General features: G+C 57.9%; 2 protein-coding genes across 5 annotated transcripts; one reads left to right on the plus strand and one right to left on the minus strand.

Moving 5' to 3' along the window:
* Window positions 1-2,868: 2,868 nt before the first annotated feature.
* DTX4 (deltex E3 ubiquitin ligase 4) lies at window positions 2,869-24,031 on the plus strand. 4 transcript variants are annotated; one of them, XM_080345545.1, is made up of 12 exons: window positions 2,869-3,171; window positions 6,406-7,120; window positions 8,042-8,103; window positions 8,252-8,413; window positions 8,552-8,613; window positions 8,936-9,088; window positions 9,813-10,001; window positions 10,359-10,448; window positions 10,836-10,905; window positions 22,321-22,388; window positions 23,039-23,138; window positions 23,941-24,031. In XM_080345545.1, the coding sequence occupies exons 1-11, from the start codon at window positions 2,961-2,963 to the stop codon at window positions 23,087-23,089; spliced, it is 1,833 nt and encodes a 610-aa protein (XP_080201671.1). In that variant the 5' UTR covers window positions 2,869-2,960; the 3' UTR covers window positions 23,090-23,138; window positions 23,941-24,031. The 4 variants fall into 4 exon arrangements, with proteins under 4 accessions (XP_080201671.1, XP_080201672.1, XP_080201669.1 ...); XM_080345546.1 differs by lacking the exon at window positions 23,039-23,138 and having other exon boundaries at window positions 23,941-24,024; XM_080345543.1 differs by lacking the exons at window positions 22,321-22,388; window positions 23,039-23,138; window positions 23,941-24,031 and having other exon boundaries at window positions 10,836-11,797.
* On the minus strand, window positions 13,905-16,055 carry MPEG1 (macrophage expressed 1; the record flags this gene model as incomplete). The annotated part of the gene is made up of 1 exon (XM_080345131.1): window positions 13,905-16,055. The coding sequence occupies one exon, from the start codon at window positions 16,053-16,055 to the stop codon at window positions 13,905-13,907; it is 2,151 nt and encodes a 716-aa protein (XP_080201257.1).
* Window positions 24,032-26,069: the final 2,038 nt, after the last annotated feature.

Genomic DNA, 26,069 nt, shown 5'->3' on the forward strand with positions numbered 1-26,069 from the left:
GCTGGGAGATCTACTGTGGTGATGTGACTTCTTGGGGGAGGTGGGACAGTGGGGCTCAGCCTCACTGGAGAGCCTGGGCTGCCTATTCCCACCCCAGGGAAGGGCTGGTCTCAGTGGGGTTTGCAGGGGATGGGACCTGCTGGGAGGCCAGGGCAAAGGTGAAGGAGCTGGCGAGGGAGGAGGCTGAGGCGGCAGGAGGATCAGGAGGAGGTGGGGAGGGTCGCTGGAGTTGTTCCCCGTGCTGGTGTGGCCCTGCGGGAGAGAAGGCAGCACGGAGGGACGCTGGCGGCACAGCGCGGGGAGGAGGCTGGGGACGTGCCTGGCTGGCCCTGCACAGAGCGGCTTTGTCCCGGCGGGCGGTGGGGGCACCAGGCGCCGCGCCTGTCCCAACACCAGTGTCTCTGTGGGCATGGGGGCCCTGGGCGCTGCGGGAGGACGAAGGGCAACGGTGAAGCAGGGACCCCCGCGCCCACCCTGCCCGCCACTCTGGCTGCATCAGGGCAAGCGGGGCCGCAGGGCTGGGGCTGCCCTGTGGCATCGGGGCGAGGGGGGTTCGATGGTGCCTGTGGTTTTGTGCGTGACGCCCAAGAGGAAGAATGTGCACCTTCTTCAGTCGCTGCTTGCTGCCTAGCCTCAGCTTTGCAGGTTTGACTGGCTTATTTGAAATGCTTCTGTGTCCCTGCACTCGGGAATGACAATTTCTGGCCTTTTTTTTTTCCAGTATTAGCCAAAGTGCGTCCCTTTCCCAGCGAGTATTTCTCTCCCCCAGTCTAGTCGGCCTTGTGCCCGTGAAGCCGTCCGCTCTTCCCCGTCGCGCCCCGCTGCCCGCAGCGGGCCGGGCGATCGCAGACACGTCCGTCTCCGAACCGAGCGGCCCGCGCGGGCAGGAGCAGCCCCCTCTTCCCTCACCCGGCACCCGCGGTGACCTTCGCCTCCAGGGAGCCGGCCCTGGCGCTGCAGCAGCCCCAGACACTCGATCCCCCGGATGGGCTGTGGCCGTGCTGCCAGCTGAGCTTGGCCGCTGCGGAGCTGGAGCAGCACAGGGGATTGAAGGTGGAGGAGGATCTGGCTCCAGGGGCTTCCACAGGCCGTGCCCACCGCACGAATCACCATTTTTGCAACCTTCCTTATTCCTTCCTTGCCACCGCGCCAGCAGTACTGGGCACGTCTGTTTGCAAAGCACCCGCAATGCTTTGGGCACCGCAACCAGCGTGAAACAACAAACCAGAACCCAAACCTCCGTGGTCTGGCTGAGTGAGAGGCACCAGGTCCTGAGCTTTTCCTGCTAGCAAGTGCCCACCGTGCAGTAGAGATGTGGCCAGGTCCAAGCCTGCTGGGTTTTAATGCTGTTTTTCAGCCGCAACCCCAAAGGGAAGCGCTCGCACGCTGATTTGGCGGGAGCGGGGCGCTGGCCGGCAGAGCTCCTGCTGCTGGCAGCCCCTTTGCACTTGCGTCGAGGGCAAGCTGGAAGAAGGACAGATTTACTTGGACTTCTGCAGTTGGCCTCCTCTCTCACCACAGTGCTAGCCAGCTGGCATCGCTGCCGTTAGTTCCCACCTGCTTCTTCGCCCCTTATTTTTTCTTCCGTTCTTTCCTGTATAAAGATCTTGCTGATGGTTTCTCACCGCGAGCGCTGCTGGCGGCTGCTCCGCGGGCTCGGCGGTGCCGGGACACGCGTCTGTCAGGAGAGGGGCTGCGTGGCTGCCGGGAGCTGGGCAGTGTCGAGCGGCAGCGCCGTGGGGCCCCGTGTCCTGGGGACGGGTCGCCCTTCGAGCCCACGTGGACTATGGACCAGGGCACTTGCTAGTGCTGGTAAACCCGTGCACACGGAACACAGATGCAGTTTGTACAGTTCTCCCCAAAACAGGCAATGGTGGGTGTTTTGTTCAATGTCCAGGAAAACTAGTGGGTTTTGTGTCTGAACACAGGAGCGCTAAATGAGGTGAGACCTGATGGCTGCACCTGCCTGTTGGTGACATCCTGCTGTGCAGGGTGTCCCTGTGACGCTGTTCATGGGGCTCAGCAGAAGAATAAGCTCAGGATGAGCTTTTCATCGTGCTGCAGGGAAGGGCCAGCACTGCCTGCCCTGGGTCCAGGTGGCCACTGTGAAGCAGAGCTGCCCGGTGGCGCTGCCAGCAGGGCCACACGGGGTTTGGTTGCACCGGTTCCACGTGCACAGCAAAGCCAAGGCGCGGGTAGGTTGGAGGAGCTTCCTGAAGGATTTGCAGTCTCGTGCCAGGCCGAAGCTGTGTGAAATCTCCCCAGAAAGCACTTCCCAGGGAGGCTGACTTGCAGCAGGGACGGCTGAGGTTACAGCCCAGCGCCCGCGGGGAAACGTGGCGGTTCTGGGCTTTGGACCCGTGTTTGCTGCTCGGGGCCCGCGGCCGGGACAGCTGCAGGCCAGGGAAGGGGGCGCTCCGCGCTCTCAGACCGCGTGTCACTGTCACGGCACACCGAGCGGGGTCCTGCCCCGGCGGCTCGGGGTGTGACCCCCGGACCGGTTGCCGTTGCTGGGGGGCTGGGGGCACAGCGGGGTCTCCCTTCGGCGTCGGGGCTGCTGTCCCGGTTGGGGGCGTGGGGAGCACCGGGGGTCCTCGGCTGCGGGTGAACAGCGTGCGCCGGGCCGGGTTCCCGGGGCGCCGGGTGCGGGGACACCGGGATCCGCGGGGCGCGCGCGGTCGCGCCCCCCACCCCGGGCCGGGAATGGTTTGTCCTGACCGCGCCCCCTCACTCCCCCCGCCCCGGACGGATGGTCCGTGCCGCCGGGCCGGGCGCGGTGACGTCAGGGGCGGGGCCGCCCCTCGCGCTCGCTGTGGGCGGGCCGCCTCCTGGCGGCGGGGCGCGGCGCTGCGCGGAGGGGCGGCCCCGGCCCGCGCCGCTGGCGGACGCCGCGCCGAGCATGCGAGTGCCGGCGGGGCGGGCTGCAGCGGCCGGCCGGAGCCGGGGGAGGCGGCGGCGCCATGCTGCTGGCCTCGGCCGTGGTGGTGTGGGAATGGCTGAACGAGCACGGGCGCTGGCGGCCCTACAGCCCGGCCGTCAGCCACCACATCGAGGCGGTGGCCCGCGGCGGGCCACGGGCGGGCGGCAGCGTCGTGCTGGGCCAGGCCGACAGCCGCCTGGCGCCCTACATCATCGACCTGCAGTCCATGCACCAGTTCCGCCAGGACACGGGTGAGTCAGCTGGGCCCCTGCCCCGCCGTGTCTGCCCCGGGCGGCCCGTTCTGGCCTCGCCCCGCTCTGCGCCGCGCAGCGCTGCCCGGTGCCGGGGCTGCCGGCCTGGCTCGCGGGGCGCTCCGTGCTCGGGAGCTGCGCCGCGCTGCGCGCTCCAGCACCGCCCGCTCTCGCTCCAGTCCGTGCTCCCTGCTCTGCAGCTGCATTGCAGCGCACCGAGCCGCCGGCCCCCGCCAGCGCTGCCCTGTCCCGGCCGCCGCCGGGCTGTGCTGCCCGGCCCCGCGCTGCCGGCGCGGTCAGGCGCTTTCCTGCCTGACACGGCTCAGCTGGGTTTGCTCTGTGAGGTCCCCCGTTGCGTTGCACGGGTTGGTGTGGAGTTCACCGTGCTGCCAGGTCCGGTGTTGTGCAGCGCTGCCTGACCTGGAATTGCATTGCGCGGTGTTGCACAATGCTGTGCTGCTGGGTCCGTGCTGCATTGCACTGCTGAGCCGGAGCTGGCTCGTGCTGCGCTGCTTTTCCCAGTCCCACGTTGCACCGTGCTGCGTTGCCCTGTGTTTTGTCCCATCGCCTGCTCTGCCGTCGTGTTGCTGGCTGTGCTGCGCTGTGCTGGGTGCCGTGCCGCGTTATGCTACCCGATCCCGGATTGCGTTGCCCTGTGCCATGGGGTATCTGGATTTACCCCGCGTTGCCCGGCTCTGCCTGCCCACAGCTCTGCTCCTTGCTGCCTCGTCCCATGCCGCTGCCCAGCCCTGCTCGCTGCCGCCCCAGCTGTGCCACCCAGGGCTGCCAGCCTGCGTTAGGCCATCCCACCTCCTCCCCAGGTGCTTGCTGTACCCCGTGCCGCGCGGCCCTGCCCGTGCATTCCTGGTCCCTTGTGGAGTTGTGCTGTCCCCCCTCCTCCCTGCTGCACCTCCCCGGGCTCTATTGCCTGCTACAGCCTTTTCCTTTCCCGTCCCACAGTCCCTTTGTGCGTGGAGCCCGTCCCCTGCAGACCCTTCCCAGGGCCCTGCCCTGCCATGCCCAGCTCCCTCTGTGCTGCTATTAGCCCCGAAGGCCTGATGCTGTATGGTGCCTGGGGGCCAAATCCTGGCCTGGGTCACAGCAGCCCACAAATGTGCCTAGGGTGGGGGCGCAAGCAGGTGGGGGAATGCTCAGGGAGGGCACAGGCAGGTGGGGAATCCCCAGGGTGGGGGCTTTAACAGGTAAAGGGAGGTATTTGGGGGGCATGGTGGGGGCACCGACCAGCCGTGGGGGTCCCTAGGGTGGTGGGACACGTGTCGTCCCGGGGGAGCTGGGCTGTGGGGCACAGGCACATGTCGGGGACAGGTTGGCACAGGGTATTTGTGACCCCCAGCACCCCAGCGGTGGCCATGGGAAGGGGACCAGCCAACGTCTGTTGTCCCTGGGACAGGGGCTGCTGGGGGCAGTGGACTGCCCGACACCCCGCACTGTCCTCCCTCCGCCCACGGCCCGGGGGGCTGGCAGTGACCCTCCCCTGCCCGGGCTGTGGGGAAGGGAGACCTCGGTGCGCTGGGGGCAGCCTCTCAGGGCTATTGTGCCTGGGGAGGAGGCCTGAAAGGGGGATTGTTCTGTCTCTGGCTGGGTTGCTGGGGATGTTGGTATTTTGGGTCATTAAACAGCCCTGATTTGGGGGGGTCGCGACCCTGGCAGGCCATGAATAGCTATTGTCCCTTTTCTTCCCCTGCTGAATGGGAGGCCGGCTGGCTGCGCAGGGCTGGGGGGACGGCCGCGTTCCCACACCGCTGCCTGGGGACTGCCAGATGCTGCTGCGTGCCGCCGCTGCCCTCCCCGCCTGGCGCCGGATTAGGATAAATCACCGCCCCGCTCCCCTCGGCCCCGCTTTGTGCTGCTGACGCCAGCGATTCTTCGCCCCCCCGGCAGCCCTGTGCAGGACGGGGATGGGTGGCCTCGCTTGCCTGGGGTGCAGCTGCACCCCCTTCCCATAGCGGGGTGCCTGTCGTTAGTGCTGATAAGCAACTTTTCCTTTTGAACCCAGTTTTTCGTGGGAAGTGGTCCTGTGTGGGGGCTGACGGTGACGGCTGCTCCCAGCGGAGGAGGGGGGTGAAAAGGGACTGAAATTCTTGCAGGCTTTGCAAGACACGTGGTGAAAAGCCGAAGAAGCAGGCTCTTTATTTCTTCTCTTCGAGCTTTCTTGTTCCTGCCCCTGGCAGTGGGGCTGAGCCATGGCGTTTCGCAGAAGGGCGCGGGGGCAGCAATGCTCAGCAGCCCATTCCACCTGTTAATCAAAAAACTCTGGGCACTAGTAGCACGCTCAGGATGGGATCCCTTGCCCGAGCCTGGCCGTGTTCAGCCTGCCCTGCCGTGCTGTGAAACATCCCAAAGAGGAGGACTTTCTCCTCATTCTAGGAGTTTCCAAAATTTGCATCCGTGCTTTGAATGTGTCCTAGTCACCTGGGAGCGGTGACAAAGGAAACACCTAGGGAAAATGAGGATGCAAGCCACAAAGCCTTCGTGCTTTGCCCTCTCATCCCACTCTTAATGCTTACTTACGGGGGAGCAGGAGCCGGGCACGAGGCGCTACTCCCACTCCTGTGCTCAGCCTCGTGGGGATTTTCGCTCTGCCACGGGCTGGGTTTTTGTCGCAGCTGCAGACAGTGGGGCTGGCACAAGCCATGCCCCCCGCGCGTGTGGGTGCGTGTGCGTCGCTGCTGCAGAGCTCAGACCTGCCTCCTTAAATCTTTTATTCTCCCATCCCAGTCCGTAGCTTAGAGGGAGACGGGGCCATGGTGGGCACTGCAGGAACCTGGTCCTGCCTGGCGTCTGGCTTCATGAGGCTCCCGCGGCAGGTCCCGGGAGCGGGTTGGAGCAGCCAAGTTTGTGGTTCTGTGTTTCCCCATCAGGGCTGAGTGGCTGCACGGTGTTGGCTGGGGGAGCAGCCGCCACCATGAACTGATGGGGGTGAGACTGGCCCTTCCCTCACGCAGGTCGCACTGGGAGTGCACGTGCAGCCCAGGGGCTCCCTGCCCCGTGGGTGTGCTGGTGGCGGGGTGGCCTGCGGGCAGCGGCCTGGGGGACCACGGTACACCAGTCCCCTGGCAGGGCGGGGACAACAGCCAAGCCAGAGAGCCGTCCTGTTCGGTGTTGTGTCCCCGTGCCGAACGTCACCGGTGGGGCAGGTTGGGGTGGTTTTGCTCCCTACCTGCGGGTGGGTGCCGGCGCCAGGGTCAGACAGCATCTCTCACCCTTCCCCAGGCACTATCCGTCCCGTCCGGCGCAGCTACTACGACCCATCGTCAGCGCCAGGCAAGGGTGTCGTGTGGGAGTGGGAGAATGACAGCGGGTCCTGGACGCCGTACGACATGGACGTGGGCATTACCATCCAGCGCGCCTACGAGAAGCAGCACCCGTGGGTGGACCTGAGCGCCATTGGCTTCTGCTACGTCATTGACTTTGCCACCATGGGCCAGATCAACCGGCAGACCCAGCGCAAGCGCCGTGTCCGCCGCCGCCTCGACATGGTCTACCCGCTGGTGTCGGGCACCCTGCCCAAGTCGCAGTCCTGGCCGGCAAGCCCTGGGGCAGCGGCAGCCCCCCTGACCCCCACCTGCACCTGTCCCCAGTGCCTCCTGGTCATGAGCGTCAAAGCCACCGTGTCAGCCACCGGCCCTGGCACCGCCACCCTGCAGCCCCGCAAAGCCCCCCCTGCGCCACCCACTGCCCTCAAAGCCCCCGCACCGGCCCCAGGGGCCAAGGCGCCCGACAGCGTGGCAGCGGCGCGTGGCTCACTGAAGCCGCCCGCAGCGCAGGGTGCCCGGCGGCAGGCGGCCAGCGCGCCGGCCCTGAGCTCTGCCGCCAGCCCCCCCAGCACAGGCAGCAGCAAGGCGGCGCACCCTGGCCTCGGCACCCTGAACCGCAGCCACCTCCAGCGTCTGGCCATCGCCCAGTCACGGGTGCTCATCGCCTCTGGGTGAGTCCCACCGTGTGGGAGCGAGAGGGCAGCTGGGGGGAGAACAGGGGCAGTGTGGTATTTTTATATATATATATTTTTTTTTTTTTTTTAAATTAATTAATTTTATTTTCCCCTCCTCAGGGCACAGGGACTGCAGCCCTGTGGACCCTCCCCACTGCAGGGGTGCTGCCACCCCTGAGCCTGGTGGGAGATTAACCTCAGCGGTCCCCAGCCTCCCACAGCTGGAGGTCTCTGTGGGGCCCCTCGCCTTCCCCGCGAGTTCCCCAGGATGGGAGTGGGGACAGGGTGGCTTGTGCATCTCAATGAGTAGGCTGAGGCTGCTCTTTCTCTTGGTGGCAGGGCATGGGTGGGGGACAGTGAAAGGCCTGAAGAAAAGCCATTCAGGCCCCTTGAAAAGGGGTGCCTCCAGACCCCCACCCTCCCAAGACACATTTGTTGAAATGGGTGGGCATTTAATGAGCCTGTTTCTCCCCTTTGTCTGGCTCCGCCATCAGCCTTCTGTTGCAGCCTGGCCCCTTTCCTCTCCCTCTCCGTTCTCCCCCTTCCCTGCGCTCCTGACGTGCTGGGAAACTTTCCCATGGAAGAGAGCCTCAAGGGGCGGGGGTGGAAAGAGCTGCGGCAGCGACACAGACACAGCGGCCGTAGGAGAACAGAGGGAAATAAACAACAGACAGGCTCAGGGAGTGGTGACAAAAAGGGGCCATGAATGGAAACACAGGCAGGGTTTCTAAAGAGTGAGAGAAAAGGCAGCAGTGGGGCAAGGGGGGGCAGGTTGCCCCGTCGGGGGAGTCTCTGTTTCCAGCCAGAGCCCGTGCAGTTGCTCAGGCAACCGTTGTCCAGCCCCCACTGGCCCTGGGCGCTGCAGGGAGGTGGGTGCCTGTCGCTGGCCCTGACGTGGTCTCTGCTGGCTCCTTGCAGGGTCCCCACTGTGCCCGTGAAGAACCTCACTGGCTCCAGCCCTGTCAACCCAGCACTGGCAGGTGAGGAGGGGGCTGCAGTGGGGCACCCGACGCCCACAGGTGCTGGCCTCCTGGGGGGAACCCGCTCCAGCGGGGTGGTTTTCGGGGGAACATCTTGGGTTTGGGGTGATGCTTGTTCCTCAGTGTCATTTCTAACCCCTTCATCCAGGGATCACCGGGATCCTGATGAGCGCAGCTGGGCTGCCGGTCTGCCTGACACGTCCTCCCAAGCTGGTGCTGCATCCCCCGCCCGTCAGCAAAAGCGAGATCCAGTCCATCCCTGGTATCTCCCACACCTGTCGCAAGACCACCAAGAAACAGGCCAAGAAGGGTGAGAGGCACTTGACTCCTGTTCTTGTTTGCCCTTCCCTAACTGCTTCACCTGTCCCCTGTGTCCCCTCCCACTGCCCCTAGCAGTGCGTGTCCCCCGTGCTGCCCTCCAGCCCCTCTGACTCCTGCTCCCCCTCAGGTAAAACCCCGGAGGAGGTACTGAAAAAATACCTGCAGAAGGTGCGGCATCCGCCGGATGAGGTGAGAGCAGCAGGGGTTGTGCTGGGATGTCGCCGGGGCGCTTTGCTCTGGGAAGGGGGACTGGGGACACGGGCGATGCCCCTGTGCCACACAGAGGTCTCCCACCACCCCCGTGGCTCTGCCCTGTCCCCGTCCCCCTCCAAAGAGGGGCTGCATGCTGCATGTACGTGTTGGCCGGGCCCTGCGGTGGCCCGGGGTGACAGCACAGCACCAGGGATGAGTGCTGGTCCCTGGGCACGAGCGGGGCAGCTCATCAGCCCCGTGTCCTCGGCGAGGCTCCGGCTGCATCCACCCGTCTGACCCTCTCCTTCCTCCGGCGCAGGACTGCACCATCTGCATGGAGCGCCTCTCTGCCCCCTCCGGCTACAAGGGGCCCCAGCCGGCCGTCAAGCCTGACCTGGTGGGGAAGCTGGTGAAATGTGGCCACATCTTCCACCTCCACTGCCTGGTCGCCATGTACAACAACGGCAACAAGGTGCAAGGCTGCAGCCCGGAGGGTGCCCAAGCTCCTGGCCCAGTGACCCGTGCTGAGCCCCACCTGTCCTCGGTGGGATGGTGCTCGAGTCCTGCTGCCCGCAGGGCTCTGACCCCCCGCCCTGACGGGGAGTTCTGTTTTTAGCGGCAGCAAGCACTTTGGGACTGCTAAATCAGAAAGTAGGATTGTGTGCGTGTTTTTTCCCCCACTATGCCCAGCTTTATGTCCTTGTTTTCTTCCCCAGGGCCAGTGGCACTGAACTCTGATCCCTGCCTGTTTGAGCAGAGCTCCCTGGCCTCTGGTGCCGGGCAGAGCTTTTCCAGCCGCAGGTGGGCTTTCCTGAGCCCCCTGCAAGTGGCCCTTGTGCTCAGCATTCCCAGGAAAATGCGTTTCACGTGGTTTGGGGTTTTAAAATGTTTATTATCCTTCCCTCTTTGAAAAAAAACAAAAAACAAAAAAACAAACAAAAAACTAACAAACCCAAAACAGAGGTGGGGAAAGTAAGAAGGACCGTAAAATGATGAGGAAGAGAATGCAGACCTCAGGTTTTTGGTTGAAGTTGGGTCACTGTAGCAAATTCTCCCAGCCCTGTTCCCTGAACGTGTTTGAAATCACTGTTTTCATGATGAAAATGTCGCTCGGTGCTGCTCAGGGACAAAGTGTCCGGTCTGGCTCAGTGCTGGGGGATACCAGTTCCATTACGTTCCCATCTTTTCCTGCTCAGGATGGGAGCCTGCAGTGTCCCACCTGCAAAACCATCTATGGGGTGAAGACGGGGACGCAGCCGCCAGGAAAGATGGAGTATCACCTCATCCCTCACGCGCTGCCGGGCCACTCTGACTGCAAAACCATCCGCATCATCTACAACATCCCGCCAGGAGTGCAGGTGCGGCCCGGCCCTATGCACAGCGGGGTACGTGAGTGGTCCCTTGTGGGGCTGGTGGCCCTTGTCACTGCTCCGTCACCCCTGGGTCATGCTGCAGCTCATGCCTTGCCTCACGGCTCTGCGTTCAACGGTGTCTCAGGAGCTCTGCGACCATGACCATAAGGATGTTGTGGGAAGTCCCAGCTACCCCTGCATTCAAGTGCTGACCCAGTCTGCCTGGTGGCCAGGGGACCGTGGTGTTGAGGGCCACCGTGCTGGAGGGCGGCCGCCCAGCACAGCCGCGAGCAGCTCTGCCTCCGCTGAGGCTGGGGGGTTACCTTGTGCCCAGAGCATCATTCCGAGCTCTGAAAGGGTTTTGTTCCTCTCCCACTCCACACACTGCAGGGACCAGAGCATCCGAATCCTGGGAAGAGCTTCACTGCCCGCGGCTTCCCCCGGCACTGCTATCTGCCAGACAGCGAGAAGGGCAGAAAGGTGAGGGGCTCACCCAGGCAGCTCCAGCTGGCCAAGGCATGCTCAAGGGCATAGTGAGGTGGGGAGGGAGCGAGCAGCTGTTTGGAGCACGGGGAAAAGCAGATGGGGCTTATGCAGGCAGATGCTGGGTGGAGGTTTTGCCTGTATCCCATCCAGCGTACTCTGTAGATGCCCGGTAATGTTCCCATGTGCTGGGGGAGCTTTGCAGCGTGGTCCCACTGTTTAGTGATGGTTGGGCTGGGATCCCAAGCTCCTTGGTAGGGCTTGGCTGTGGGTTGCCAGTGTTGCTGGGGCACACCAGGGTGCTCAGGCATGCAGAAATGAGCAGAAATGGCTGCGTCACCCACGCATTTACCTTGTTGCCTGTCCCACCTCTCCCCTTGACAGGTACTGAAGTTGCTGCTGGTAGCCTGGGACCGGCGCTTAATTTTTGCAATCGGGACCTCCAGCACCACAGGTGAGTCAGACACAGTGATCTGGAATGAGATCCACCACAAGACAGAGTTTGGCTCCAACCTCACTGGCCACGGCTACCCTGACATCAACTACCTGGACAATGTCCTGGCTGAGCTGGCGGCCCAGGGCATCACAGAGGAGAGCCTGACGCAGGAGAAGGACTGAGACCGCGGCAGGGAGGGAAGGGGTGCCCGTGCGCCCCCGCAAGGATGAAGCTGCTGGAGAAACCTGTCTCGGGGCTTTGCGGGGGCCACCTGGAGCACCCTGCTGCTGGTGGCACGCACCCAGGGGAGTAGCCCCAGGCTGGCTGGGAACATGGGAGAAGGTCCTTTTGGCTGTCCCCTTCCCTCCCACAAGGAGGGAGCTGAGCCGCACCGAGCCACGGGGCTCTGTGCTGGTCTGGCTGTCCGGTCCCCACTGCCGCCATGCTGAGGGCTTTGGGGTGCCAGGCTCCCCCACTTCTTTGTCCGTTGGACACCTCTGGCACCCACCTGGTGCTGGGACCTGGCCTGGGTGAAAGGGCGGCCATGGGAGTCCCCCTCGCTCTGCCTCGTCCCTCAGCCGTCTGTTTGTTCGTTTGTCCTGTCCGGTACCTCCCCGCTGGTCTCCTGTGTCCACGGAGGCTGAGGGGGGCCCAGTCTGCCTCAGCTGGCCCCCAGCCCCGTGCCCCCTTCTCTTGGCTGTGTCTGAGCTGTGCCCTGCAGGATCCCCTTGTCTGGGCTGCCCCCCCACCATGCGCTGGGGAGGGTGGGGGGCGGGGGGAGGCACATTTCCTGGCCTGGCTCCCACCCCCCACTAGTGGGTTCCTTGAACTGTTTGTATGGGGGTGTCCCCGTGTTGAATTTTTATATACCTCGTGTTTTGGGGTTTGTCGTATATATGTACGTATAGTTGGTGGCGTTTTGGGAGGGGCGCTGGGGGAACGTCATGCTGTGGCCAGCCAGGGGGCTGAGCCCACTGGCACTCGGGGGGGATGGGGTGGGGGCAGCACCACTCCCCCGCATCCGGGACACCCACCCCGAAGGCAGTTAGTGCCCCACAGTGGGGCTGTCGCCAGTGGGTCCCGGTGGAACCAGGCACAGTGTGCGTGGGAGCTGCTGCCCTTCCCGCTGGGTCCCAGCACCACCTCGCGGGTCCCGGGGCGGGCAGATAGCTGGCGGTGCGTTGGCACAGCAGTTTTGGGCTGTGGCCGGGGGGTTGGCGTGGGGAGTGTGGGTGTTGGGGGTGGGGGGGTTGCATGGGGTTCACACTGCCAACCCCCGGGGACTTTATAGGGCCTCTCAGAGCCACCTGTGATGCAGTGCTGGGGGGTACCATGGCTTTGGCGACTGTCCCGGAGGTGCTCTCCCCATTCGTGGGGACTGGCTGTGCTCATGCCCCGGACCTGCAACGCCCCCAGGGTTGGGGAGCGGAGCGGGGGCAGCAGCCGCTGCTGCCCAGGCTGTCCCAGCCCTGCACCGCTGCTGCCAGGGGCTTGGGCCTCCCAGCCTGTCTTGTTGCATTCCCCTCCTGGTTTTCCCGCGCCCCAGGGGACTCTGGTTGGGAGGGGTGCCCGTACCCATCCTGCTGTGCGTGGTTCTGTTGTCATCACCGTTTTTCCTCTCCGTGGCCGGGGGGGTGTGTCACCCTCAGCTGCCCACCCCATGGAGCCGGTGGGGGGGTCAATAAAGCGGATGGCAGGGGATGCTCGCTGTCCCTGCACGGCCTGGCCTCTCTGTTGTCTTCTGTCCGTCGTCTGTGTGGCCAGGTGAGCGAGGGGGCACCGTGGGGAGGGCCAGGCACCCCTCATCTCCCCAGTGCTCCTTTGCCTGGGTCTGACCCCAGCCGTCCTTAGCATGGAATGTTATCTTCTACCTCAAGGGAGGAAACCCCTTTCCCCAGGAAAACCCCTTTTTGGGCAGCTCTGCAGCGCTGCGATTTCTCCTCCACCCAAGCCCCAGGTCTTCCCCACCGCAGAAAGCCCTGGCTGCAGCTATGCAAAACCCTCCTGTGATCTAGGGGAGGAAACGGGGTTCCCCATCCTCCCCGGGTGCTGGCCCAGTGGCTCTTAACATGATTCAGTCTTTTCACCACATGACTTATTTTCCTGTTTTAATGCCACGTTGCCTGCGCAGTTAGTTGCTGGCTGAAATAAAGCTGACCGGTGCCTCTCTGCATGCGTGTGTATATCTATCCCGATAGATATACATGGAGACGGGTTGCCCCCTGTTTGCGGCGGGCAGCAATCGGTGGGCGACTCGCGAAGCGTTGCCAACGCGTGTGTGCCGGCCCTGGTGCCGGCAGCAGCCGGGGGGCTCTGCGCCGGGGGGGCTCTGCGCCGGGGGGCTCTGCGCCGGGGGGGGGCCGTTCCCAGAGCTGGCTGTGGCGCACACCCTGGCCCAGGGTTTTTACAGGCAGCAAGTCTCCGCTGGGCCTGAACCGGAGCCCTGCCGGCGCTCTCGTGTGCCGGCGGAGGGTAGGGGGCTGCACAGCTTCCCCGGTGTTTTGAGTGCAGCCTGGGGCGATGAGGATGACTGTGATCAGGGTTTCTTTCTTGTATGGCCCAGTGTCCCCAGTGACCTGTCGAAGGGCCATGGGTCCCCTTTTTTTGTTTTTGGGGTGGGGTCACAGCTGGGACGTGACTTGCAGCAGAAACTCGGTTATCTCTGGAGGGGCAGAGCCCTGGGCCTGGTTGCAGCGGGGAATGCAGCCGCAGCGGTGCCGGGGTCACAGACGGGCTGGCCCTGAGGGGCGGCCCCCACACTCAGCGGGCAGGGATGTCTGCAGGGCCCTGGAGCCTCCCAGGGGCTCAAGGCTGGAGCCGGGGGGTCTGGCGGAGGGTGAGAGCTTGTGTCGCTCTGTGGAGGGGTGAGCCTGGGACCTCTGTGCGGACAGGGACCCTCGGGCCAAGGTGGCTGGGGGCATGGCACAGCTTTGACCCTGGGAAGGAGGGTGGGCAGGGGGCTTTGCTGGGGTTTGGGGCACAAGGCAGCACCTGGGAGCTGCGGGGCAGGATGATGCTTATGCCATCAGCCCCTCTGTCTCTTGCTGGTACCCCTCACCCACGCTCAGCACAGTGCTGTCCTCGGGGCTCGCGGATGCCTGGCTGTCCCCTGTGCCCATTGTGCTGTACCCCCTTGCCCTGTACCTCCGGCGGCTGTACCAGACTGTTGCCAGGATGGTGGCCAGCCCTGCCAGAACTGCGGCGATCACGCCAGCCACCTCGCCCCCTGTCAGCCCCTGGCCCTTCAGCATCTCTGCCGCGTGATGCACCTCCTCTGGCCGGGCCAGCCGCCACGCCTGGCTCTGCCCGTCCCGGACCCAGGCGCTGTCCCCATCCCCGCTGCTCACCAGCACCGTGTCGATGGCCGGCAGGTTGCTGGGGGGTCGGGTGAAGGGCGGCAGGCGTGCGGGCGGCAGCGAGCCCCCTGTGAAGATGCCGGCCTGGACACAGTACTGCACCTGGCAGCTATCGCTGATGAGCGCCAAGTGCTGGCTGAAGCCTGGGGGGCAGCTCTTGGCCTGGGGGTCTTTGGCAGTGCCCTGGTGCCGCCCCACCAAGGGGTTCCCTGCCTGGCAGCTGAAGAAGCCCCCGAAAGGCACCGCATACTGGCCGCCGACCTCGTAGTCCTGGCTCACGCACACCCTGAGCTCGTCAAAGAGCTTCAGTGGGAAGTACCCCGAGGGGCAGGACTGCGCACCGGTGATGGCGTTGGCACTGTGGGTGCTGAACAGCCCTCCAAAGAGGTATCCTGAGTCTGGGCCCACCGGCCCGCTCGTCGCACACCAGTAGGCACTGAATTGCACCCGGGAGAGCCAAAAGACGTCCCGGCACTCACGGTGGCAGAAGATGCCCAGGATGCACTTGTTGTGGCACTCCAGGTGGCTGTGGCCTTCCTCCCGCTCCTGCACGCCCAGCAGCACCGGAGTGTAGGCGGTGGGGCAAGAGAAGGCCCCAGTGAGGGGGTTCCTCTGCTCTAGTGCCTGGCACAATGTCCTGGTGTCAGGGCCGGCCAGCCCAGCACACTCCTGGAAGACTCCCCCAAAGGTGAAGTTGGTCATGGTGCCCTTGCAGGAGCCATCGTCGGCATTGGCGTGAAAGTTGAAGTTGGATGAAGTGGCGTCTGTGCAGCCCGGGTAGGTGTTGAAGGTGTAGTAGCGGCGGATTGCCATCTCCACTCGCCTGGCCAGCTTCTTCACCGTGGGGGTGGGCAGCTCTGGCAGGGTGCCGGGGCTGATGAAGAAGTACAGGGGCAGCCCTGAGCGGTCAAGAGCCACCAGCTGGTTTCTGGTCCCCTCCTGCCAGGTCTTGAGGGTGATGCCTGGGTAGAAGGGGGCCCCGCCAACGCTCTCTACCCTGGAGTTGGTGCGATTACCCAGATACTGCCTGGTGAAGCCGGAGCTGCTGTTCAGGGACGCCTGGTTTTTCAGGCTGATGATGCTGTGGAAGACCACGCCAGCCGAGGTAGTGACAGCATTCCGTGTGGCCCAGCTGTCCTTCAGGAAGGTTGCCTTGATCTGATCCTCTTGCACCAAGCTGGCTCCGGCATCCACGGAGGTGATGGTGTGGGTGCCGTAGTTAAGCACCAGCACCTCTGCCAGAAAATCGGCCATCCGCGTCTGGTTGTTCTCCAGGTGGCTGGCAATAGTCAGCAGCTGCTTCTTGAAGCCCTTGTCCAGGACTGCTGCGGGGTCGACCTTGGCGGTGTAGACCACGTTCCTGATTTGCACTCGGGTGGTGACAGCACGGTCTCTCACTTGGTGGGTCTTGGTCCGGTGGAAGTCATAGGAGAACTTGCCATTGATGGAGGAGAAGAGGGACAGCTCCAGGTTGATGGAGGCGGAGGTGAGGCTTTGGTAATCTTTCCAGGACTCGATGATCTCAGAGTTCATGTCCAGGTTGCTCTGCTTGCGAGGGATAGTGAAGACCTCATCAGGGATGATGTAAGATCCATCTTCTGTGGTCTTGCACAGTGAGTAGCCCAGGTTGATGACTCTGCCCATATCCACATTCCTGAGGTTATCCCAGCCCCCCCCCGGCAGGACTTCCAGAGTTGGGAGGTTCAGGGCCGCCTTGCAGTCCGGAGAGCCCGCAGAGGAGGGCAGCTCAGCCCCTCTTGCCCAAGCCGCTGACACCCAGGCGAGCAGGACCCCCCACAGCACCCGGCCCATGTTGACCCGGTGCAGGGACCTCACCAGACGTCCGAGCGGCGAGGCTGGAGCTGGGAAATGAGCTGGCTGGGGTGCAGCTGCCGGGTGGTTCCTCCTTTTGGGGGCTGAATTAACAAAAGGGAAAGGAGAAGTGAGAACTGATGAATGTGAGAAAACACGTAGTGCCACCGAGACAAGCGGGTGGGGAGCAGAAAGCAGAGGTGCCTGCCTGTTGCCTCCCTGTTGAGAGAGTTCCTTCTCCCCATGAAAGCTGCTCTGCTGGGGATGGGACAGAGAAATCTCACCCTCAGCTCTTCACTGTGCCCAGGGAATGTCGCTGTGTGAACCTCCCTCAGCTAGTGCATGGGTGGCTCCCCAGGTGAATCCTCTGTGCCCCTGGGTGACTCTGGCTCCTGCATGCCACGCAAGGGACCTGTCCCCTGCCCCGCAGCCTTGGGGTTCCACTCACATGATGGGGTGAGATCTGGCCCTGGTCCCACAGGCTTTGCTGCTGACCCCAAGGCTTTCCTTTGTGGCAGAGGTGAGGAGGAGCGGTGCCCTGTGGTTTCAGTGTGGGGGACAGTGCAATGCTTGTGTCCCTTCTCCCTTGGGGAGGAGGCTGCCCGAGACACTTGGGCAGGTACTAGTGGCTTTGGAAGTTCCCCCATGGGGGGCAGCCCATGGCACAGGTGTCCCCCATGCAGCACCATCTGCATTAGGGACCTCCACAGCCTCCTCTAGCCCATCACTGTCCTTCCCCTGCATTAGGGACCTCCACAGCCTCCTCTAGCCCATCACTGTCCTTCCCCCAGCCAAGAAAGTGCCTCCTGCTCAGGATCGGTGGTTCTGGTGGCACCGAGCCTAGGGATGCTGGTGTGCGGCTGGACCCACGTTCAGTGGCACAGGGCAGCTGCTGTGTGTTTTGGGGAATAAACCATTAAAGCAGCTTCTGCTGTGAAAGCTGTGACTCTTTCCATATGGATGGGATCACTTCCCCTATTTTTGCTGGTTAGTTCCTCCTCCCAGGATGGTTCTGGCAGATGAGAAGGCTGAAGTGAGAGCTGCGATGGAGGGGGGACAACTATAGATATGTGTGTGTGATTTTGCCAGGGTAATGCTGGGAGTGGGGTGGGAAAGGATGACCTGAAGTTTTTAGGGCTCTGTAAACCATCTTGACAGGGCCAGCTCATTCACCAGCACAGCGAGGAGCCCAGGGGGGCCCTGGAGACAGTTACACTGCACCACCGGACCGGCGATGGCCACCACACGCTCAGAGATGACAAGGCTGGACGGGAGGAGCAAGCGCATCCTGCCTGACCTCTGCGCACTCAAAGCCAGCTTTGGTTATTCCTCTTCCCTGCCTCATCTGATGCTGGCCGGTGCTTTGAGTTGCTCTTCAATTAATATCATTTAAACCCACTGTTTTTTTCCTCTTTCTGTCCCATGTTGCCCGTGCAACCTCTGTCACCGAAGGTGTAGAAAACAGTCTTTAATGTGGTCCTCCTTCCGTCCGTCCTGCTCTCCCTCCGTCCTGCTCCCTGACTCTGTTTTCTTGCTGCATCTCTCTGCAGGCTCTTCACCCCGATTGTTTTCCTCCACCTCTCTCACCTTTTCTTTCGACCTTTCTCTCTCAGATCCTCAGTCTTCTCCCTTGTCTTATATTTCTCTTTGTAGCCCTCTCTCTTGTTCCCCATCACTTCATTGAATTTTAGTGGGGAGCGGGCGTGGGCGGGGCCGGGGCGGGCGTGGGCGGGGCCGGGAGCGGGCGTGGGCGGGGCCGGGCGCGGGGCGCATGCGTGACGCCGGCCGGGCGGCGGGGCGGTGTTCCGAGCGGGGCGCAGCCGCACCGGGCGGTGCGGGGCCGTGGGCGCGAAGTGCGGCGACGTTGGCTCCCACCATTTCGTTGTGGTCGCCCTTTCTTCCACCAGGAAAGAATCATGGAAGGATTTTTCTACCCTGAAAACGGAGGCGGGGGGAGTCCCGAGGGCTCTGCCCGTACAAGGTGCGTCTGCGCTTTTCCTGAGGCACTTGTGGAGTGGACTTTAACGTTAAGAATGCACTGACTCCCCTTCTGTGTCTCTAATACGAAATGTTTTATCACAAATACTAGAAATAAGGTCTGTTCTGGAGCATGGTACGCCAGTGCAGAGCTCACCTCCCTCCGTTTATTTTCTCTTCCTGAAAGCGTAATCTTCTGTTTCTGTGAGCTTACTGTTAAATGATACAGTGGGAATGACTCTGTACTAAAAGAGGGAAGGAGGTGTTTGTAAGAGCTCAGGTGTCCGGCAGAAACAGCCTGCTTCAATGACAAATGCTTCGTGCTTTTTCAGTCAACAGGTTTTTAAAATAGCTTAGAACAGTACTCAAAAAGCTGACTGAGATACAGGCACCTGGGCAGATCGGTTTTGTTCTGCGTGTTTGCCAGGTGTTCCCAAGAAGCACTTTCAGCCTCGTAACTAGTGGCAGTGAGTCCTGGTGTGGTTTGGGTGAGTTATTGTTTCAATAATGACTTGTTTTTCTTAACGTACAATGTGTAGTTCTGACTTCAGTTGGTAAGAAATCGTCCAAAACGGCAGTATTCCTCATTCCAATAAGTTGCGTTTTGTGAACCTGCCCTCCGAGTGGATCATCCCAGGTGATGTAATCGGCAGTGGCCTCATCAGCAACAGGACTGTTCATTTTCTTTGAAACAACCAACCCAAGTCCATTTCCTTCCAGAGAGCCCAGCACAGCAGGCCTGGCAAAGGTTGGTGGCACCGCTGGGCTTTGGGTTCCCGGTTGTGGCAGTCGAGCTGTCACAGAAACGTGTCCCCCTGTGTGCTGCAGTGCAGCCAAAAGTGTCAGCGAGTCTGACACTCCTTTTTCGCAGCCTTGTGCTGTACGGCAGGAATGGGGATATTTATTTATTTTTAAGTAAACCCATGTCTTCTGTCTCACTGATTTTCCTATCATAAATGAAACTTAAAAAAATAAAATGGTCTAATTTACATGTTGACTTCCATAGTTAAAAGTGTAATTGCTGAGTAGGTGCAGCATATAATTTCTTAGGTGTCCTTGAGCAGATGGGTATTTGTTCTAGACACTTAAAAAGACAGGCAACTGAATGCTGCGAGTTCTTTTTCCCAAGATTCGGCAGAGTGCTCTGACGTACTTTATTTCTGTCTGGTTTCAGTGGCGCGTTTCCCTGGCAGGTCAGGGCTGTTCCTCTTGCTTGGGCCGTGCAGCTGGCCACGTGTCACTGCTCGTCGTGTCACACGCCAAGTGTGAATCGATATCTCTGTCTAAATATACATAATTGTAATACTATGATTGTAATAATGTGCCAACATTTGCAAGTCTAAAAATATATTTGTGTCCAAAGAAAAGGCTAAACAGGTGCATAAGTATAAAGAGATATTCTAGGTAATGTGTTGATATATAAGCAGATATATAAATGTGTTGATATATAAACAGATATTCTGTATAAGTTTAAGTATATATATATGTGTAAATACGTATGCAAGTGTGTAGATGTCTAAGTAGATATATATTACAGTGGAAATAGATGATATATATGAAACAAGTATATTCCCTAAATACATATGTATGTGTAAAAAGAGACATAGGAGTAAATGTCAGTGATGTATAAGGTTTTTGAAATGCAAAGAAATCCTGTTTATAGAAAGGATTAAGAAACTCATCCTCACCTGGAAATGTCTCTGGCGGGTGCACTCGACCCCCCCAGCCAAAGCAGCAGCGGTTCAGGCTCCGCAGGAGGGAAAGGCCTGAGCTGCCCCCGGGGAGCAGAACGGCCCCCGCGCCCGGTCCGCGGTGGGAGCGGGGCTGCTGTGGTCCGTGTGCGAGCCAAACGCTCTGTTCCGTACCTGCGGCAGCCGGGGGAGCTGCTGCGGGGCTGCTGTGGTCCGTGTGCGAGCCAAACGCTCTGTTCCGTACCTGCGGCAGCCGGGGGAGCTGCTGCGGGGCTGCTGTGGTCCGTGTGCGAGCCAAACGCTCTGTTCCGTACCTGCGGCAGCCGGGGGAGCTGCTGCGGGGCTGCTGAGTGACCGTGCGGTGATGGCTTTACTGCTCACAGGTCACTGCATGAGCCCAATTTAGTTTTCATGTAGTCTAACTTAAGTAAAAGCGTACTCAATAGAATTAATCACATAGACTTATAAGGCTGTGTGTCTTCTTTTTTGTTTTATATACACTCTCTGCTTCCTGTCGCTGGGAAAGCCGTGCGCTGTGAAGTTCTGCTCATATTTACCAAAAGCAGCTACAGGTTACACTGAACATCTGTGAGATCAGGTGTGGTTTGTACTTCGCAGGGAAAGAAACAGAAAAGAGGAAAAGAAATAGAACGAGAATTAATAGAAATAATAGATAGAAACAGATGAGGTCGAATAGAAATAGAACAGAACGGAGCGCCGTGCCGGATACGCGAATCTCCTCGGGGCTTGGGCAGAGAGGCGGGTGGGCGGAGAGAATGCAAAGTGAGATTCGAAGCCTGCCAATCAGATTGCGACACGTAAGAGGAGGGGCGGGGCGCATGGACACGACAGGCGGGGCGAGTATGGGGCGGGGAAATGCAAATCAGAGGAGTGGGTACGCAAATGGAGCACTAGGGAGCTCGAATGGGCTGCCGGGAGGTTCCGCCGAGGAGGGTTCTGTGGGTGGGGTGGTTCTCCAGAACGAATTCTCTGTTGCGGGTTGTCCCGGGTGACTCGTTTGCTGTGGCTGTTCCCGGGTGGTCACCCCAGTGCAGGTCACCCCGGTGCAGGTCACCCCGGTGCAGGTCACCCCCGCACACGCCCCGGCACACACTCCGGCACATGCCGTTCAGCTTCCGCTCCGCGCATGCGCGGTGGCGCCCCGGTGCTACCCCGTGCGCCGCCCGCCGGCTGTCGCTGGTGCTGCCGCCCGGTGGCCGCAGCGCGGTACTGCAGCCCGGCGCGGGGCGTGCGGCATCGGGCTCAAACCGGAGCTCAAGCCCTGCGCTTGCGGGGCTGCCTGGTAGAGCTGGGCTTCGGTTTGGAGGGGGCTTAATGCACGTGTTAAATTCCACAGAAAACTTTGTCTAGTCCGTTAATTGAAACGGTTTTAGTGGCGTGCATTACATGCTAATACACAAAGCAGAGTTACAGTGTTCTATAACATGCACAGGAGGGCGTATATTTAAGACAATTCTAGACGTAAACAAGCATTATGGTTCTTATTGGGATATTTTGGCATCTAAACTCTTAAATGGTGGAAAACATCTGTGAAGCTTCTGCTGCAACAGCTGCAGAGTGGTGAAGAACGAATGTGGGACAAATCACATTTAGATGCTTCACTCCTGTCACTTTAAGTCAATAGAGGAGCCAAATAACATGCTTGTGATTTATAAGTATTATTTTAATGTTCATGGATTTTGCATGTTACACATCCCAGGGTCTCAACTGCTGTAGTTCATATAATATACAGTGAACAGGAGGCGCTGGGTGTCCCTAAAGCGCGCCTCAAATCTGTAGGATACTCTTACCTAGAAACCTCATTTGATATTTACTCTTTGGTTTTCTGAGTGTATTCAACTAGGTAGTAGTTTATTTTTAATGCATCGTATTAAATTTATTTTAAAACTTTTTTTTTCTAATCTGTGAAAGTATGCAATGTGACTCAGTATGTTTGAATTGTAACGATTTGCCAGGTGACACGTAGTGGAAATAATCTTTATTATAATAGTGATGTTTTTCTCAAGGATTTTGCTAAGAAAAGTGAATTTCTCAAATAAAATGGGTAGAAGTCAGCCAATACCTTTTTCAAAGAATGTGAGTTTGTCTCTACCTCTATGACTAGTTGAAAGTATTTGAGTGTACATAATGTATACATTAAAAACAAATAAAGGCATCACTGATGTTATACTTGTTGTGTATGGATATTTTTTCCTGTTGCTTCATAGTGGTCCAGACAAACTCAACAAAACACAATAGCAGAGTGTGAGTCAGTGCACCTGGAGCCGGATCGTGTCATCTTGATCTTTATCACAAGAGACGTGTGATTCAATCAGACTAAAAGAATATCGCTGAATTGATATATGTCCACCTGTAAAATAATCACTGCATGCTTCGGTACAGTCTGTGTAGTTATGACAACATAATTTAGATAGCAGCAATTTTTAACCTGTTTTTTTTCCTGGTAAATAATTTGTAGAGATAGAATGAATGAAAAAGATGAGCAAAAGTTTCACCAAGTAATTGTGTTCATTAAAAAAAATAGATTTTGTTACAATTTCCATTCAATTTCTGATCTCTTTACTTTTGTTTTACAGTTATCTCAAAATTCCTGGATACAGAACAACTACTTTCCATTTCGGCACAAGTTCCCAAGCAGGATACGGTATGTTTTGAAATGCACCTTAGATGAGCAGTTACCTGGCTATATATAAATGTGGTACCTATGCATGATATGGCAGGAAAAAGGCTGCGCCTTACAAAGACACAGACTAATGTTGTCAGTCTGAGAGTATATCTTATTGTACAGCAGCAGGGGATTCTATAGGAGAACGTTAGAAACATTTGCGTTTGCTTCAATATCACGTATATCTTAATTTATACAAACTGACTGCAAAACCTGTTGACTTTTTCATCACTCCCCACTCTCATTCTCTGTAAATGTTCATCCTGTTTGACAATACCAGGATGAGAGAGGAATTTTCTTCACATCAGCATAAAAGGAAAAAGTGTGTTAACAGACATTTACTCTCTTATTTTTGGAGGTTAATACAATTTTTAATAGCCAAAAGAAAATTAGGCATCTTTCTTACTAGAAATTAAATAATTCTTTAGCTTTTATGCTGGTGTGCCAGCATCATAGGGACTTAGAGCTGTCACCGCTCCGTGTCTCCTCGCAGGCTGATGTACCTGCTTAGTAAATGATTTGTGTAATGCCAGTTAAAGCGACCAGGTACAGGCTCCAGCAGGATTGTGGTAAATGCAGAAAAATCTCTTTAATGACACGTCAGAAAGCTGAGTGTTTGTTGCTCCCAGCTTTCACTGCAGAGATCTGTAACACGAAGGGAGGATCAGGTGTGTGACTAAAGCTGGCTGGATGTCTTCGTGTATACAGAGGACCGTGCACACCAAACTGGTAACTGCGCTGTTTTCACTCGCAACTGGCCGCAATACAGCAGAGCATGTTATTCATGCAACAGACTGTTAATTCAAGTGCTAACTCCGTTGCTTTTATTAAATGCTGGATTGACCTATTCAGTATGTTCCACTGTCCAGACGAGTTTTCATTGCAGAACGTCCCCAGCTGTCACGTCCCGCCAGAGCTGTGTGTGGGGAGGTGACCCAGATTCACGGCCCCCTTAGAAAAGAGTATATGGGGTACTCAAGGACCGTAAACAAACAAACCCCAACACCTTTTATTTTGCAGCTTGGCCCAGGGTTGCAGGAAGATTCACACTACTTAAGCCAAATTGGTGAACAGTTTAACAGCAAAAGGATTTACAGAAAGGAGTTTTGTGGCTGTAAGCCTTAGGTTATACTGCTCATAGAGGGAGAGCCAAAGAAAGAGGGATATAGGAAAGGAAAAGAGAAGGAAAGAAAGAGAAGGAAATTGCATTGACATATTGATAAAACACACTTGATTCCATAGCTGTATTTTTAGTTCATTCTCTTGTGCAGCTTTCTTATGAGCTGTTGGCATTTGAGCTGTGTGTCCTGTGTCTAATAGCAGATTTTGACCTGAGATGACAGTATAAGATAGGAATTTGCTTCAAATAAATGTATACATTAGCTTGTATCTGGCAGAGATTATTGCATTTTATGAGTAGCTTCCTATCCTGATGTATGGAGTATGAACATTATGAGCTTGCTTTATTTCTCCAAGTTGTGTAAAGTGACAGTATGTACTGTGCAACGATTAAATGGGTGTCTCATCTCAGAATAGTGTGTAAACTACTGAACAAGGCCCGTGAGCGTGTTCATGGTCTGTACAAGCTCTGACTCTGTCGGTGCGGGATCTGCTGCTCTCATTGCCCACGCCTGCACTGTCTGATCATGGTAAGTTTCTCCATTGATTACATGATTATGGCCAGATAAAGACCCTCCTGTTGGAGAACATCCAGGCTGTTTGGTCCGGTTCCCCAACTGCTAAGCCCACACAACTTCTTTTTTTGGTCTCCGTAGGCTTTAGGTGAGTGTCTGGTCTGTCATTGCTGGTTTTGTGCTGATCTTCTTTCTGTCTCCGTTCACTGGAATTACATCCTCCATTCAGCTGCTGCAGGTCTGCACAGCCGCTCTTTTCAAAACAGCCAGTTCAAGTGTGTTCTATTCAAAGAAAGAAGTCTTTGAACACACTGAGTTTACAGCTCTGGTCCGAAAGGGCACAAGTTAATACAGGTGGATCAACATTATGTAAATGCCATAGAACAAAATGTGGCTACTGTTGTTTATCTGCTACAATTTCTGTAGCATTTTTAGACGATTTTAGAAGTAGACTCGTGTAAGGAATCCAGGATCTCGTGCTTCCCTGCATATTGCTCCTTCTGCACATTGTCTTCGATTAATGCTGACCTGAGGTATTTATCTGCAGTACAACACGGTGTAGATACTAAATCAGGTCTGGAAGCCATCTCAGGAGATGGATTAGCTCATCATTACATCAAAAATAGAAGGAATGCTACTTCCTTGTTTCTTGTGCTTATGTAATAAGGCACATATGTGGTAGTAACAGAGTTCGTGACCCCTGTACTTCATGTGCTTATAGCAGTGTAAAAATAAGTTATTAAAATTAAACTGGCTTTCAGGTTTTCTGTTTTAATTACTTTTCCAGTTTGACTCTTTGTGTTTTTCTCTATGACTGGAGCCCAACCCCACTCACTGTCCCGCGACCGGGGACTCAGACAAGGGGACACAGACGCGGGGGCGGCTGCACAGGGAGCTCAGCGGACTTGGGAATCGCTCAGCTGTGTGAGGATCAGACACGTACAAAGCAACTTTGGCTTTTAAATGAAGAGGGTTATGTGCTTTGTTTTGGAAGACATCAGATTTGGGATGTTAAGGAAGCTGTAACTACCTTGGTGTTTCCTTCTCCCCGCAGTGGGATTTCTGGTTCTGTCTGTCGAGCTGTGCTCCTGTCCCGCACCAAGTGCTGATCGTGGGGCTCAGGGTGGGGGGGGCAGGGAGGGCGGGGGGGTCCGTGGACTTGAATAAGTTTTGTTTGGGGTTTTTTAAACACCTCTGTTGACATGTTGTATAAAAACTGATTGCTGCAGTGCTAATGAATGAACAGGAGGATGAACAATGGACTGCAGAAATGGTTTGGGCTTTGGTTTATTGAGAAATTATTATTTAACTCAAAAAGCAATAAGACCTTGCAGTGGTCTTCTAATACTTAGTGGTAGCTTTTTAATATACTGGTTTGGAACTTTAAGATTATATTTGATATTAAGTGGCTGTTCCATTGTGGAATATTGCAGGAGTAAACTCTTGCATTTTGGCATTCCTGGCAGATCTGCAGCTTGATAAAGACCTCAGGCTGTTTGGTTTAATCAGACTTTTGTAGATCCCACCTTCACTGTTCAAAGCACCGGCTGCCAATGTGTTTTCTAGCGTTGTCACTTCTTTCTGAACAAAGACGGCAGAGGCAGCAGCTCTACTGGTATCGCCTGTTTTATTGAAACATGGATATTTACAGGAACTTTAACTTGAAAGCTCAGGAAGCTGTGGTCCGTGGTCTATCTTTGTAATGTTTGTAAATTCTTCTGCAGATATTCTTATGCCAACGAGCACGGAACGTTTTTGAGTGTGAACTGCTGTGCAGTTGGAAGGAAGAAAGATGTGTGAGCTAAAGCAGCAGGCAGGCTGCAGCCGTGTAAACCGGGGGTGCAACCGGCACGAAACGGGCTGCAGCGGCGGAGCCCTCGGTCCCGGGCCGTCCCGGGCAGGCGGCGGAGCCCTCGGTCCCTCGGCGGGGCGGGCGCTCCCGGCCCCGCTGCCGCTGACCCGCCGGGGCCGGGCCGGGGGGCGGGGCCCGGTGGCGGGCGCGGACGGGATTGGCTCCTGCGCCGGA

Source organism: Nesoenas mayeri (genome assembly GCF_963082525.1).
Source record: "Nesoenas mayeri genome assembly, chromosome: 5".
NCBI classification, from domain to species: Eukaryota; Metazoa; Chordata; class Aves; order Columbiformes; family Columbidae; genus Nesoenas; species Nesoenas mayeri.

Coding starts and splice junctions, on each gene's coding strand:
- DTX4 (XM_080345543.1), top strand. CDS start 2,961: ATGCTGCTGGCCTCGGCCGTGGTGGTGTGGGAATGGCTGAACGAGCAC. Junction 9,089..9,812: donor TGTACAACAACGGCAACAAG/GTGCAAGGCTGC, acceptor TTTCCTGCTCAG/GATGGGAGCCTGCAGTGTCC. Junction 10,002..10,358: donor CCGGCCCTATGCACAGCGGG/GTACGTGAGTGG, acceptor CACACACTGCAG/GGACCAGAGCATCCGAATCC.